Source organism: Urocitellus parryii, chromosome 9 (genome assembly GCF_045843805.1).
Source record: "Urocitellus parryii isolate mUroPar1 chromosome 9, mUroPar1.hap1, whole genome shotgun sequence".
NCBI lineage: Eukaryota > Metazoa > Chordata > Mammalia > Rodentia > Sciuridae > Urocitellus > Urocitellus parryii.
The window spans coordinates 114,734,528-114,750,323 of NC_135539.1; the positions used below are offsets into that span (position 1 = coordinate 114,734,528).

General features: G+C 50.1%; 1 protein-coding gene across 1 annotated transcript; it reads left to right on the forward strand.

The window, feature by feature from the left end:
- The first annotated feature begins 4,075 nt into the window (after positions 1 to 4,075).
- Fmod (fibromodulin) lies at positions 4,076 to 15,448 on the forward strand. The gene is made up of 3 exons (XM_026397208.2): positions 4,076 to 4,257; positions 7,120 to 8,111; positions 13,558 to 15,448. The coding sequence occupies exons 2-3, from the start codon at positions 7,127 to 7,129 to the stop codon at positions 13,707 to 13,709; spliced, it is 1,137 nt and encodes a 378-aa protein (XP_026252993.1). The 5' UTR covers positions 4,076 to 4,257; positions 7,120 to 7,126; the 3' UTR covers positions 13,710 to 15,448.
- Positions 15,449 to 15,796: the final 348 nt, after the last annotated feature.

A 15,796-nucleotide genomic window follows, 5' to 3' on the forward strand; every position in this document is an offset into this window, starting at 1 on the left:
CAGCTGGTCTGGTCTCGTGTGATTTCTCTGGAAGCTTCTTGGGAACTGCTCTGTCTTCCATTGGTTCTCTTCAACAGCCCCAGCCCATTCTGAGGGACACATTAGTTCCTGGCTCATTTCTAGAACAAAGGTGATTACCATGTATTGGGTCACTGAAGGACCAAAGGCTCCAGGCTCCAGGTTTTCGGCTCTGCCCTCTCCCTTCTTCCTTATTCAGCTCTCTCTCCCTGCACAAACCCCTGTGCCCATCTCAGATCCATTCACGCTTTCCAGAAGGTGGCTTTCCAGAATTCATCTTGCCATCCTCATGTCAACAACATCAAATTTGCAATAAACTCACAGTAAAAAAAGATAAGCTGTCTAGTAAGAGACAAAGGGGGTTCTCTGTCTCATTGTGACACTGGGTTATTAAAAGGAGGTTCTGAAGCCCTCCATCCATCTCCGAGAACTCAGAACTTGAGGTCACCCTACTTTTACCATTGAATGAAAACAAGTCTTGAATCCAACATCTTCGTGGCTCTCATCCTTCTGGAAAAAGAAGACTGTCCACCATTAGGCCTTCTAATGACCCCTCAATGCCAAGGGGATAGGGAAAAACATTTCTCTTGGAAACTTTGGGAGACCATTGTTGGGTGCCAGTGTCACCAAGACTTTCCATTGAAATATCAGACTAGTTAAAAACCCCTCTCTGGCGTCAAGAGTTCTCAGGATGGGCCAGCAGCAAGGGCCGGATTGTATTACCAAGATCTCTCAACTGACCTCTTTATACCCAACTCAAGAATTCTTACTCCATCCCTGGGCTGTCCAAGATCAAAGCCTGTGTCATAAACAAAGGTTTTGGGGCGGGGGGGGGTGGTAAAGGAAGGAATTGGTGGCCACAGGAGCGTCACTGTGTCTTTGCTGGTGGGAACTTGAGTCAGAGGCGCTCCATTGCTCCCAGACTGGGAGGGTCCAATGTCAGAGGCAATCTCTTTTGCCTGGTGGTTGTGGCTTAACCTGCACTTTTCTGGGTAAAGAGGAAATAGCAGTGGCCTGAACCCCTGGAAAGTCTAATTGGCCTGAAGGCCTAAGGGTTTCCTGGCCTAGTTGGTGGTGGTTACTCTCCACCCAGCATCGATTACTGAACACAGACAGACTCTATTGGGAGCCAAAAATACAAGTCATGTCATGACCCTTTACTGACTGCCAACAAGGTGCCAGGCAATCCCCAGCTGGGCAGAGTGGGTGCAGAAATGAATAACTTGGCCCCTCTCTTTAGTTTGCTTGCACCTTAGTGACCGAACAGCGCTGGTTTGACACCTCCCAGAAAGCACCCGTGTCCCAAATGGACCTTCTACACATGTGGACTTCCTTGACAATCTGGGGGACATCTGTATCCCAAGTTTGGCTCCCACATTAAAGCCAAACTCTGAGGACCTAGATTCTAGAGCCAAGGAAACAGAGCAGCAGGACTCAAAATGGACGTGAGAACCTCCTCTGGAAGTCAGAAAAAGGAACTTTGAACAGTGATGGTTGCCTGGAAGTGCCTCCTGACCTGGTCCTTATCGTCCCCTCCAGCCTTCCTTCTCCCAGGCTACCTCGAAGCAGGATGAACAAGAAAAGACCTGGTACAAATCTCACTACTTAAGAAATGATCAACAAAAGTCTCCATATGGAGACGTCGCCTGTTTTGGTGGAGCTTGGTTGGACAGGATCCCAGTCAATATTTCGTCCCCAAACTCTATGACTTTTATTGTTAGTCTATGCAGTATTACTCAGCATGCTGGAATTTTTAAAAAATAATAATGAAAATAAACATCCTTACTCAATGGATGGGTTTGACCAGGCTCTCTGGGCCCATCTAAGAAGTGTCCACCCGACACAATTGTCAAAATGATGAGAAATTTGTCCGCATTGTTCATAACCACTTTCATAATGAAGTTCTTCATTTTACTCTTGAGTTCGAAGCTTGCTGCTTCTACACCTGCTTCATGATGAGCAGGCATTATATTGAAGCCTGGTGTCCCTAATGCTTAGGACCTTGCCTGACACAGAGTAGTTGCTCTTCTTTATTAAACTGAAATGAAATGTGTGGAAGGCCAGGAATGGATCCCTGTATTCCAGTCCCCTCTCAGCTTTACACTCCCCACACTTGGAGCAGCTCAAGCCACAATCATTAGTTGAGGGTTATCTTAGTAAAGTTCCACCCCTGATAGCAGGATGGTCATCACCCCCCCTACCCTGCCCACTTTGTAGTCTAGAGTTATAGGAAAGTGTGTGGACTTTGGAGTCATGCAGACCAAGGTTCAAATCCTTGTTCTACCCCTCACCCTCATATCACTGAGCCCCTATTTCCAATGCAAAATAACTACTGAGTTCACTATATGGGAAAACATGAAGTAAATCACCCAGATTCCAGAAGGTGGTCAGTAAAACGTTATTTATTTGTTTTTTTTTTTAAGAGAGAGAGAATTTTTTATTTATTGTTTTAGTTTTTGGCGGACACAACATCTTTGTTGGTATGTGGTGCTGAGGATCGAACCCAGGCCGCACACATGCCAGGCGAGCGTGCTACCGCTTGAGCCACATCCCCAGCCCAAAGCCTTATTTATTATGTTTCATCCTTTCAGAAAACTCTTCTTTTCTCCTTATGAGAGTGGGTCCCTGGCCAGGACCTTTCTGAAAATCTAATTCATATCAACAACTCAAACCTAGTACAGCAACCCAAAGTACCATCTACCTTGACCCTTCTGGAGTCTTCAAAGTCAAATCAGTTGAGGGTATCTCAATTGGTAGTTATTTAAATAAAGGGTGTTTAGTTGAGAATTGAGGGGAGCACTTAGGTCATTGGGTCATCTAAGGTACCAAGACTCTATGTGATCCAAATTCTAATGGTTCTCAAATGTCAATGCCTCAATGCCAAGTTCATATTCATATATCCAGCTCCCCGTATGCATCTCCATTGAAATGCCTAACAGGCATCTCTACCTTAGCAGATTTAAACTAGAACTTTGGTTTTCTGCCCAACTCTGCTTCTCCCCATCTTTTCCATGTCAGACAATGGTACTATATCACCCATCCAGTTACTCATATTAAAAATAAGGAATTGCCCCATGCAGTGGCACATGCCTATAATCCCTCTGGCTTAGGAGGCTGAGGCAGGAGGATCTCAAGTTCAAGGACAACCTTAGCAACTTAGTGAGGCCCTGTCTCAAAATTTAAAAAGGGCTGAGGATATGCCTCAGTTATTAAGCTCCGCTAGGTTAAATCCCGTTTAAAAAAAAAAAATGCAAACCAGATCCCATTGCTTCCCCTGCTTAAAACAGGGGAATAAAACTAGATCCTCTTCGTGGTCGATAAGTCCCTTCATGGTGTGTAGATGCTCCTCACTTGTCTCACCCAATCTTCCCCTGGCTCTACATTTTAAAATGGGTGTGGCAGTCATAATCGCCACCATAGAGTGAGCCCCAGCTAGGTGCCAGGTGGGGTGCCTCTTCTGCCTTACCTGGCATGATTCTTCTCACTGCCACCCCTGGAAGTGTCACTACCCATAAAACGATTGTGAGTATTGAGAAAAAGTGTGTGACCATGGTAGACAGTTAGTGATGGACAAATGTTGGACTCCCTGCTTTTCCATTTATTCCAACGGTGGAGTGGGGTAGGGGTGCAGCTCAGCAAAGTCCCACTGCCGGGGTAGGGGTGGACCCCAAGCCCCGGTCCTCACACATACTCTCTTGTCCACCAGTCCAACACCGGCCTACAGGGGGCGCGCTTGAGCCAAGAAGGGCGAGTACTGTCTGCTGGGGGACCCCGGCTGCTGAAAGAGTTAAGATGCCTCTTTGCAAAGCCGGGCCTTCCCCTCCTGCATCTGCCTTTGTGGGCTTAATGAGAAATCCAGGCGCTTCATAAGAGACTGTGCAAATAACTTTGAGGGCGCCACTAACTCATCCAGCAGAAGGAGACCCAGGGCTGCCAATGCTTCAGGGAAGATAAGTGAGTGGAAAGGAGGTGGTTTTTATAGCGTCAGGCGGACAGAAAGATTTTGCCGCGGTCGAGTGTGAGCTCCGCCCCTGCAGCAGAGCTGAAAAAGCCAGAATCCGGGCTCCTCGGCCCCTCTCTCCATGATATTTGATTAGGAATGTGGGGGCGGGCCCTGGCCTGGCTCAGACGCGCACACTCTCAGTAGCCACCCTGTCTCTCTCCTCTCTCTCTCACACCTTCTCCAACCCAAGGAAGCCAGACACAGAGACTTGATCACTCTGAAAGGTTCAACTCGAGGTAAGTTTAATCCTTTTACTTTGGGTTTTTCCCGTTGTTATTCCACGAAAGAAAGAAAAGAAAAAGTCAGGAGTGGGGAGAAGTAGGCCGGGAGAAGTCACTCCACTCCACCTGGGCCAGGACCCCAGGGATGCTGCAGAGGGGCAAAGGGACAGGAGGGACGGGCTCCTGCATTTTGCTTTTTTCCTATAGCCCCCTTTCTGGGTGTGGAGGGTCTCCAACTCACTGACATGAAAAAGTGAGGGACCAGATGTCCACAGAAGCTACTTCCCGGGCTGGAGATGTGGCTCAGCGGTAGCGCGCTCGCCTGGCATGCGTGCGGCCCGGGTTCGATCCTCAGCACCACATACCAACAAAGATGTTGTGTCCGCCGAGAACTAAAAAATAAATATTAAAAAAAAAAAAAAAAAAAAGAAGCTACTTCCCTGCTCCATAAACCCTACCACTCTGGGACTTGGCACTTTGGGAGGGTAGACCCTGGGTGTTCCTGAAACATCGCTTAGAGAGGGGTTGTGGTACCTAAATGCTGTTGGAGGGGGACAAATTTTGAGGAGAGAGAGATAGAGAATGTGTGTGTGTGTGTGTGTGTGTGTGTGTGTGTGTGTGTGTGTGCGCGCGTTGCTAGGGTGAAAGGGAGAGAATAAAGAGAAGTACTAAGAACAGGCCATGTCCAGGGAGCTATGGAGTGAGGTGGACCCCACCTCCCCAGGTTAGGGCATGGCTTCTGATTTGACTTCCTCAACTCTGATAAGAGGGAGAAGGCTCCCCCAGGGTGGAAACATGGAAGAACATCAGAAGCCCCTGAGTCAGCTGCCCCCAACTCAGAGAATGCCAGTGCTCGAAACTGTACCCAACGAACTCGGAGCACAGGAGGGTCTCCTGCACTGTAGGAAAGAACGTGAGAGGATAAACCTGAAGCAGCAGCGCTGGGAGATGGGGTGGGGTGAGGACAGGCAGAAGGTCCTCCAAACTCTTCCAACAGTGGGGGTTCTAAGGAAAGGCCAAAGTGGCAGGATGCACAGCCCCTGGAAAGCTGGGTCTTGAAGAGGAAGGTGGCTCTCATCTGCCAAGATGCCCAGTCTGGAAGGAGGAGAAATGAGACAGAGGCTCACTGTGCCAGCCCTCCAGACAGCCACCTTGGTCTTGGGGCAGCCCAAAACTGTGCATGGAAAAATGTGCTCTTGGCAGTGGGCCGCTCCATCCGTCTTCTCTCCGGGCCAGGTCCAGGGACCAGCCAGCCTGCCCAGGCAGTGGGCAGTTGGGTCTACTTCTCAGAAACACTGTGGCTCTTTGTTTGAGGCCTGCGGCTTCCTTGGGATGAGCCAGTGTGCCCATTCCTCTGAGGCCCAGGAGCTGAAGGGATGAAGCAGGCCTCAGGAACAGAGAGGTCTGGGAGGAACCATGGCCAATAGGTGGCTCTACTCCTCTCTCCTGTCCACACTTGCTAAGCCCAGCAAGGCTCAAGGTGGGTTTGAGGGATACATGTGTCTCTTCCAAGTCAAGAAAGGTTCTAAGCTTTCTCTGTCCAAGTGTGACACTCTGGAAGGTGCTATGGCCCACAGGGGCTGTGCAGGACACTAGCTGTAGGTAACTGGGGCTGGGCGCACCCAGGCCTGATGTGCTGTCCCTTGGTCCCTCATTGCCCAGACCTTCAATTTCCCTCTTAGATGACCCCAGACCCTACATCCCCCCCGCCCATCTGCCCAGTTCTCACCCACAAGCCCAAAGACGACAGGCTGCCCAGCAGAGACCAGGGGAGAGGGGGATATGGAGCCTGTAAACTAGGTGTCATCACCTGGAACAAGTAACTTGGGATAGGAGACCCTGTCCTATGTCACTTTCCCTTGGCATACCCCACGTCTCTGATCCATACTCCAATTTCCAGTGTTCCTCAATCATTTCTGTTGACCTCACTCCACTCCTGCATCATCCCCACGGTGGACCATGAAGCGCGCTCACACTTCACTAGGTACCACACCGCAGAGGACAGAGAAGCCAACTCACTCCAACCCCATGCATTCGTTCCTAAGTGCCACACCCGGTGCTAGTGTCCCCAGTCTGGAGAGGATTTGTAACTGTTAAATGAAGTCCAGGTTACATGTGTGGCCACAAACTGCTAACCAGAGAGAGTTTTCTCACCCAGCAGACTGTGACTGACGATGGCACTTTGGAAGGTGGCCCAGGCCTTGTGGTGGCTGAAGTGGGACGACACTCCTCCCCAGATGTTCAGGACCAGAAACCCCTGGCCTGTCCCAGACACTGAAAGATCTTCCAGAAATAGTTCAGATCTTCCCCTTTGATGTCGCCAGCCCCTTCTGGAGGTTTCTTAGAGACATGGAAAGAGCCAGGGGGCATTTTCCTTAGACTCTTAGGAAATGTTATTTCCCCAAAGAGTCTAAACTGGATTCAGGCCTGAAGAGCAGCCTATGAGTACAGACCCCCTGCATTTGCACATGCATGCACATGCCTACACACACACACACACACACACACACACACACACACACACACATGGAATGTTGGGGCCTTTCCAGATTCCCTAGCAGAAACTTCATGGTGCTAGAAGCCCCTGCAGACCTGCCCCTCCAAAAAAATACAGCCCCCATTCACATTCCTTCTAACCTCAAAGACTGTTTCTGTGACTCTATGACCAGGAGCAATACACCTGGCTCACCCTAGACAACCAGATTCAACTGGACCAAGCCCACAGAGTGGGCCTAGGAGGAGCAGGGCTCCTGCTCTAGGGCATTTGACACTGTGGTCACATCTGCACAGCTCAGAGCCTGTGGCTTGCCTGCCATGCCCTGCTGCCTCCCTTCGGTCTCACTGACGTCTGCTTGCTCTCTCTCTTCCTTCCCGCAGAGACAAAATGCAGTGGGTCTCCCTCCTGCTGCTGGCAGGGCTCTGCTGGCTCTCCGGGGCTCAGTATGATGAAGACTCCCACTGGTGGTTCCAGTACCTGCGCAGCCAGCAGTCCACCTACTATGACCCCTATGAACCCTACCCTTACGAACCCTCCGACCCCTACCCCTACCCCTACGGGGTGGAGGAAGGTCCAGCCTATGCCTATGGCTCTCCATCCCCACCAGACCCCCGTGACTGCCCCCAGGAATGCGACTGTCCCCCCAACTTCCCCACAGCCATGTACTGTGACAACCGCAACCTCAAGTACCTGCCCTTCGTGCCCTCCCGCATGAAGTACGTCTACTTCCAGAACAATCAGATCTCCTCCATCCAGGAAGGTGTCTTCGACAATGCCACTGGCCTGCTCTGGATTGCTCTCCATGGCAACCAGATCACCAGTGATAAGGTGGGCAAGAGGGTGTTCTCCAAGCTGAAGCACCTGGAGAGGCTGTACCTGGATCACAACAACCTGACCCGGATGCCAGGTCCGCTGCCTCGATCTCTGAGGGAGCTCCATCTTGACCACAACCAGATCTCACGGGTCCCCAACAACGCTCTGGAGGGGCTGGAGAACCTCACGGCCTTGTACCTCCAACACAACGAGATCCAGGAGGTGGGCAGTTCTATGCGGGGTCTCCGGTCCCTGATCTTGCTGGACCTGAGTTATAACCACCTCCGGAGGGTGCCCGATGGACTGCCCTCAGCCCTCGAGCAGCTGTACCTGGAACACAACAACGTCTTCACTGTCCCCGATAGCTACTTCCGGGGATCACCCAAGCTGCTGTATGTGCGGCTATCTCACAACAGTCTCACCAACAATGGCCTGGCCACCAACACCTTCAATTCCAGCAGCCTCCTAGAGCTCGACCTCTCCTACAACCAGCTGCAGAAGATCCCCCCGGTCAACACCAACCTGGAGAACCTCTACCTCCAAGGCAACAGGATCAATGGTGAGACTTGGGGGGAGGGGCTGTGCGGCCACTTCACTGGAAAGACCTATTCTGAGTGATTGTGGCATGCAAATAAAATAGGCCCAGGGGAACCAACCAGTAGCAATGAAGCAACCCGAAAACCAAGTCATAGCCCTGCAAAAATAGATGCAAAATAGTACACTCATCCTCAACAACAGCACCAAGACCTTGCAGTGGGGAGCAGGTAGGCAGAAGATGGCCTCCCAGGAGAGGCACATTTCATCTAGGGGTGGAGAGGTCTGTGGGCAAAAGTTGGAGAAAGGCAGGACAAAGCTATTCTGGGAAGGAACCAGTACCAGTCATTTAACAGGTATCTGTAGGGGACAGCCAGGAATGGCTTCCTGAAAGGAAAGGGTCATAGATTCAGGAGCAGTGAGAGATGAGTTGGGAGAGGTTGGGAGGGGAACCGTTCATAGAGAAGGAGACCTAAGGTTGACTGCCAGTGTCCACCTCGGGAGAGCAATTGGCTGCTAAGAATCCGGGTTGCCTGCCTGTCTCCCCCACCAGAAGAGGGCTGGCTGTGTTTCCCCTTGACTCACTGTTGCCGCCATAGACGGGGACTTCTGTTTTGGTGTTTGTTTTTTAAATCTAACAGCTGGTGGACAGAGCTGAATATGGCACTTGTTCTGGCCAGTTCTTCCGGGAGTCCAAGGAGCCCCTGGTGGCAGGGCAGAGGTCCTCCCTAGGATAACATGAGGCTGACCACTGCCGAGCCTGGGGGGCAGAGGGCAGTGCTTGGTTTATAAACACTTCTCTGCAAATGCCTAAGGGCAGCAAAAAGGCTGCCTTTCTACCTGCAAGAACTAAAATATTCATTTCCGATTGAATTATCCAGTTGCCTTTGGGCTCCCTTCCTCTGACCATCTCCCTCCCTTTCCCAACGTGCTTACATTACCCCCAGGGCCTCTGATGTCTTCATCTCAGCTGGAAGGTACTGAGCCAGCATTTAACCTCCCTCCCTCTCAGCAAAGCCCTCTGCTCTCCTAAAGGGGGGACTCATTAATGACCACTGGCAGAGGGCTTTGAAGTAGAGCCTGCTGAGAGGGAACAGCACCATCAAAGTTCAGAGAGAAAGAGTGGGCCTCTCCCTCGCACCCCTTTCTCCCCCTGCGCTTGCAGAACAGATCAATCATTCAGCGAGATGTGAAGGGCTGGACAGTCCTCAGGGAGAGACGCCTCCCTCAGAGGGCAGTAAGGGAGGTGGCAACCCAGCAGGCAAAGAAAGTGAAGAGCTGTCCTTCTGGTCCTTTAGTTTGAAGTGCTAGACACCATCATGCACATTCCAAACTGGTTTTTATCTGGGGGAAAAATAATGCTCTCTCTTTCTCTGGGGACTTCTTACCGCAACCACGTTCCCGGCTCTGACCAAGGGCGGGGTTTTTTTACCATATCTAGAAGGTACGCATGCGCAGTTTTGCTGCCTTCACATCCTCCCCAGCAGTTGCTACTCCTTACCTGCCTCCCATTCTGGATCCAGGAAGGATGTCACATCACCAATGTCACACTGTATGCTGTACTTCATCCAAGTTTGACACTGAAAATGTGACATCAAAGAGCAGCTGTCCTGGAAAAGAACCAATTAGTGCCAAAAGAACCAACAATTAGAGAAAGGTGGGGTAGGGAAGACTTTGTCACAGCATCCTGTCACCTCTCTGCCTTCATGCAGAATCACATCTGCCACTGAAATATAAGATGGTCCGCCTCTCCCAACGCTTGTTAGAAAATAAAATTACTTAATGAGTGTCCCTAAGGCCCTACAAGCAAGTCCCCTCATTCAGCTGGGCATGGTGGCGCATGCCTGTAGTCCCAGTGACTCAGGAGGCTGAGGCAGGAGGATTGCAAGTTTGAGGCCAGCCCCAGCAATTTAGCAAGGCCCTAAGCAACTTAGTGAGATTCTGTCTCAAAATAAAAAATTTAAAATGGGGTGGGGATGTGGCTCAGTGGTTAAGTAGCCCTGAGTTCAATCTCCATTACCCAAAACAAGAAAGTAATTTCTCCTTTTAGACAACCTAAAATTTTCAGCATTTATCCCAAGTCTCTTTTTGTGCAATTTGAGCTTCCTCTCCTTTACTAGTTATTGTTTACTGTTGTTCCTATAAACAAAGTGACTCATGCCTAATCCTTAATTTTTTTTTTTTTTTTTTTTTTGAGATAGGGCCTTGCTAAATTGCAGAGGCTGGCCTCAAACTTGTGATCCTGGGTTTACAGGCATGTGCCACACCCAACCTCAGCCCCTCTTTAAATTTTATTTTGAGACAGGGTCTCACTAAATTGCTCAGACTGTCCTTGAACTTGTGATCTTCCTGCCTCAGACTCCCAGGTTGCTGGGATCACAGGTATGCGCCACTACACCCGAACTTGGCTCATCTTTCTTAAATTAGTAAATTGATATATGTAAAATGCTTGATCTAGAACCTAGCACATAATTTAAACCAATACATAGTAACTGTTGTTAGTTTTTCTTTTTGCTACTTGGAAGTTGACAAGTACAGTTTTTGTTGTTGCTTTTTGCATTGCAAACATGGGGAAACTGAGGCTCAGAGAAGGAAACTCAAGATCAGCCAGATTGCATAGAGTAGGACCTTGAATTCCTACCTTCAATATCAAAGGACGTCCAGCCAGGCACCCTTGACTGAGAATGGGAGGAATCTCACTCTGACCCAAGACCATGAACAGGAAGCCAGGTCCCCAAGCTGCCCCCCCCCTCCTAGGGGAATATGAAGGCTATCTCCCTGCACAGCCAGCCAGGGACTTGGGGTGATGACAGTGAGATCAAAGTAGCTCTCTGAGGGAGGATTTAAAGAACTCAAAGGCTGCAGGGAATAACACAGGGTCCTCCCCTCCCCACTCCCTCCCACCACTATCTCCCTCACTTTTTCCAGCCTGGCAACCACAAGGAAACACAGCTCAAAATGTTTTTCGGAAGCTTTGGGAACCAGGGGAGCAGGGAGGGTACACCAGGAGGAATTTGGAAAGACTTATGTCAGTATTTAATCTGAGCTGGAAAATGTCTATCAGGGCCTGCTCACAGAAGCCCTGTCCTGTTCATGGCTTGGGGAAGACAGAGGGGGGCTCCCAGTGCCCAGAGTGTGGCGAGACTCTATTATACTGGGTGTCTAGCTCCCCACAAGTATGTCCCGTATTTATGTACCCACAGCTGGAATCCAGGATTTTAGCAGACAGTCTGAGGGCTCCAGGCTGGGAAAGAATATCACTGAGCCACCAGCTCAGACCCAAATAGAACTGGAAGGGATGTTTTAGCTGGGTTCACCCCCTCACACACACCCCTGTAAACAGACAACATAGACCCAGGGACAACCCAGACTCTGCCTGCTTTCCCCCTTAGTCTCTTCCCTGCATCCAAAAATGAAACATCCCAAAAGTATTCCAGATCTCCTGCCCCTCTGGGAAGGGTATTTCCTAGTCTCCTCCGTGGTTCCCAGCATCTGATTTTTCTTTGGGCCTGGATTGTCTGTCTTATGTTTGTGGTACAAGTTCATTTGGTACAAATTCCCAGCTCATCTTGGTCAGTTCTTAACAAAGGCCAGGAACAGTTGATTGTGCTCATTTAAAAACACTTTTCTTCTGTAATCCCAGCAGCTTGTAAAACTGAGACGGGAGGATTGCAAATTCAAGGCCAGCTTCAGCAATTGAGCAAGGCCTGAAGCAATTTAGTGAGACCCTGTCTCAAAAACAAACAAACAAAAAAGCTTTCTTCCAAGCTGGGCGTGGTGATACACGCCAATAATCCCAGCAACTCAGGAGGCTGAGGCAAGAGGGTCACAAGTTCAAGGCCAGCCTCAGTAATTTAGCAAGGCCCTAAGTAACTTAGTGAGTCCCTGTCTGAAAATAAAAAATGAAAAGGGCCAGGGATGTGACTCAGTAGTAAATCACCTCTGGGTTCAATTCCCAATACCAAAAAAGAAAGAAAGACCCATTTTCCTCCTCAGCCTGCTGTCACCATACCATCTTCCTTGAAGTATTCCTTTCCCACCCAAAACAGCCTCCAAGAGGAGCCCCCAAGTTGGCCCAGATGAAGAGGATTAAAAAGCCTTCCTCCTGCTCCTCCTCTGCTGGCTCCAGATTGACATGCGGCTCCTGATACCTTTACAAGCTGAGGGAAGCCCCCGACTCCCAGTCTGTGCCCATGTCACCTGCCCAGACCCCTTGGGTGACTTCATCCAATTCTCCTTTGCAGAGGACAGAACAGTCTCCTGACCCTCACCCACCACACTGAAGTTGGCCCTTAGAGGTGCTGGCTGCGTTCCCTGGGACTTCTGCTGTCCCTGAAGCTGTTCTGAGTTCTTGCCTTGTTCCTTTCGAGTTACTGGCTCAGTAGACTGGAGACAGAAGTGGCTATCCATCCAGCAGGACAACCTGAGGAAGAACTAGCTTGTCCACCAGAGGACAGCCGGAGCCAGGTTGTGGAAAGAATTGTTAAAAACAGAACTATCGCCAGGCACAGTGGTGCACGCCTGTAATCCCAGTGGCTCAGGAGGCTGAGGCAGGAGGATCATGAGTTCAAAACCAGCCTCAGCAACTTAGTAAGGGGTTAGGCAATTCAGTGAGACCCTGTCTCTAAATTTAAAAAGGGCCTGGGGAAGTGGCTCAGTGGTTAAGTGCCCCGGGGCTCAATCCCTGGTACAAAAGAAAAAAAAAATTATTACGTGCTTTGGGGGTAAATCCTGACAAAGGGTACTTTCAAGATGAAAAGAAAAGGTGGCTTGTAATCTTAGTGAGTGCAGAGGCAGGTGCTTTGACTTTGAGGTCCACAGCAGCAGGCGCGCTGGAGTTCACCGCCCTCTTGAACCTTAACCTCGCTCACCCTCTGGCAGTGACCTCCTCCAAGCTCTGGCACCAGACACGTGTCTCTCAGTCCAGGATTTCATTTCTTTAATTTCCTGCCACTTTCTCTATCTGCAAAGTGGAAGGAGCTATTTAAGATTTAAGTCCTTCCATTTCCTCAGTCTTCCTTCTCAGAGCAATTCAGGACAGCCCTCCCTCTCCAAAAGCCATCAGGAACCTCAGAGTGGCTGCAGCTGGTCTTTGGCTACTTGTTTGGTCTTTGCTGCCCCCTGCTGCCCACAGATAGGAGGGAAAAAAAAAAAAAAAAAAAAAAAGCCCTGGCAGGAAGGACACTCAAGGACATAGAGGGCCTGAAAAGTACAGACTGGGGGTTGGGGGTGGGGGGTCTAGGTGGCTGAGCTGCAGAAGCAGACATAGCTCCCTGCCCCCAGCTCTGTCCCTAGTTCCGTCCTCTAATGGTGCAGGTTGATAGGACTCCAAGACTGGGAAACGCCCACCCCCTCCCCAAGTTCCACCCCTTGCGTCAGAAGTCTTATCTGAGTAGCTTCAAAGAAGCCGTCTAACCTCACCGCACATCCTGTCCCTAACCCGGGCTGCCCCACCCCTCTTGTTCCCCCAGAGTTCTCCATCAGCAGCTTCTGCACCGTGGTGGACGTCATGAACTTCTCCAAGCTGCAGGTGCTGCGCCTGGACGGCAACGAGATCAAGCGCAGCGCGATGCCGGTGGACGCACCGCTCTGCCTGCGCCTCGCCAGCCTCATCGAGATCTGAGTGGCCCTCGCGCTGGGCCCTGGGTGTACAGTCCCCACGTCCCCCACTGCATTTGGCTTGATGGTTTGGTTTGGCTTTTGCTGGAAGGTCTGGGACAAACATGTGACAGAAGTCCACGGGCTCCTCTTTAGTCTTCTTCCCTGTAGGCAGCAGGTAGTGGGATGGGGAGGCGGCAGGCAGGCTTCTGCTGAGGACCTAGGTAGAAGCTTTCCGGTCTCTAGGGACAAAAGGGGCAGCAGGGTGAGTAGTCCCTGGAAGTTCCAAACCCAAAATAGTCTCACTCTTCTTGAGTCTCTCTGATGACCTGATGTTGTGGAACTTCAAAAGTTGCTTGGGCCCAACAGTCTGACTCTCTGGGAGCAGCACTTGACAGATCTCTGCATGTGCTTAGGCCAGCTGCGCAGTTACTCGGGGCTCCCATTCATTGCTCCTCAAAATATACCTCTTGCCCAGCCTCCCCCTCCAAACTCCACTTCATCCACTCACCCTCCTTCACCGATGCCTCCTCTGTGCCTCAGGAGACTCCGAGGCTTGTGGGCATCTGCCCAGCAACCTGTGGAGAGAGCCACACTTGTCTGAGGTTGAATGGATACCGAGAGTCACTTCTATGCTTTCCAGCCTCACCCTTTGGAGAGCCACCAGACCAAGGTCATTGCCATCATGATAGCAGCATGACCTAATGCCAGGGGATACAGTAACCTCCGGCTTAGATAAATGTACGGAGCTATATTTTAGCAGCTGAGCAGCTCTTTAAAGTCAGATCAGATTTCAAAGGAGGAAAGGCCAGAATGATTATCATCATCATCCGTACCAGGGACAAATGCACCGCAAATTGGCTGAACTGAGGGGCAGGCCCAGTACTTTCATTCTGGCCCCCTCTCTGCATCCCTGCTTGGATATTTATCCTCAATGGTGGAGGTCATGTGGTTTTCAAAGCTCCATAAAGCTAACTGAGCTCTACTTTGATCCAAGCAGGGAGGTTTTATATACTGATGGGAGTCTTCCAACCAACCCTGGACTTGCCTGCTGCCAGGAGGATGTGGTTGATCTGTATTAACTGATTTGTCCCAAGGCCAGAGTCAAAAGCACCAGCACTGCTGGAGATGCTCAGTGTGGTCCCTGAAGCCCAGGGCTACCTCCAAACATGGCCCGTGCTGGGCACGAACCCTTCTGCTTTCGCATCTCTGAACTGTGCCCTCATTACAGAAGATGCCTGTTGCTTCACAGCTTGGCTGGAAAGCAATTAATTCTTCCCATCTCTGAAAGGTCACATTGCTTGGGCCTCACCCACCTGCTTTTAAGGGCACATTGGGATACAGCCATTTGGGCAGCCAGAGGCAAATACCAGTTAAGAAGCATTAGCCTGAGTCGGACCCCCATTAAGATATCGTTACATCCCTGATTCTGTGTATGCTTGGGAGCTGCTTCCCTGGAAAGGGAAGGGGGATGCTTGGACCATGTTCTTAGCTCCAGACCCTGAAATCCACAAAAGCCAAACCAGCTCATTTCAGCCAGGGATCTCTAATGTGAGGACAAGGCTGCCCCCTGCCCCAGGGCTCTCCAGAAAGCATCTGCATGTGGACACCATCATGTCCCTATAAAGGATCCTTGTTACAGGAAAAGCATGAGTGGTGACCAACCTGACCAATAAAGTTATTTTACGATTGCATCTGCAAGGATGAAGTTATTGGAGGTAGACTAAGTGTTTATCTTAGGGGAACCTAGTGGAGTCACATTGGTCTTGGACTGGATGAGCTCTTTTTTATCTGTTCTGTTTGGGGCAGATTCAGATAAGGTTAAAAAAAAAATAGCCTGTATAAAAAACTCTAGTTAACAAACTTTGTATTCTGGAAGTTCTTCTTTAAGTCTAACTTCAGCCCTACTATCTACACATCCCCCTTCCTTTGGTACCCAAAAGCTAAAAAGCAAGTTAGTTTTTTTTAGTCATTTTAGCATTTTTCTCCTTCAACCCAGTATTCCAGATCTGGTGGTCCTGGGTATTGTTGTCTTAACTGCTGCTGCCCTCTAGTGGCTACTCCGCAGAACTGAGGGCAGCCAAGCATAGCAAAACCATCCTCTCAATGCAT

Bases quoted from the DNA above. Each gene is read 5' to 3' on its own strand.
- Fmod (XM_026397208.2), top strand. From the start codon at position 7,127: ATGCAGTGGGTCTCCCTCCTGCTGCTGGCAGGGCTCTGCTGGCTCTCC. The intron at 8,112-13,557 runs GTGAGACTTGGG...TTGTTCCCCCAG, and splicing joins CCAAGGCAACAGGATCAATG to AGTTCTCCATCAGCAGCTTC.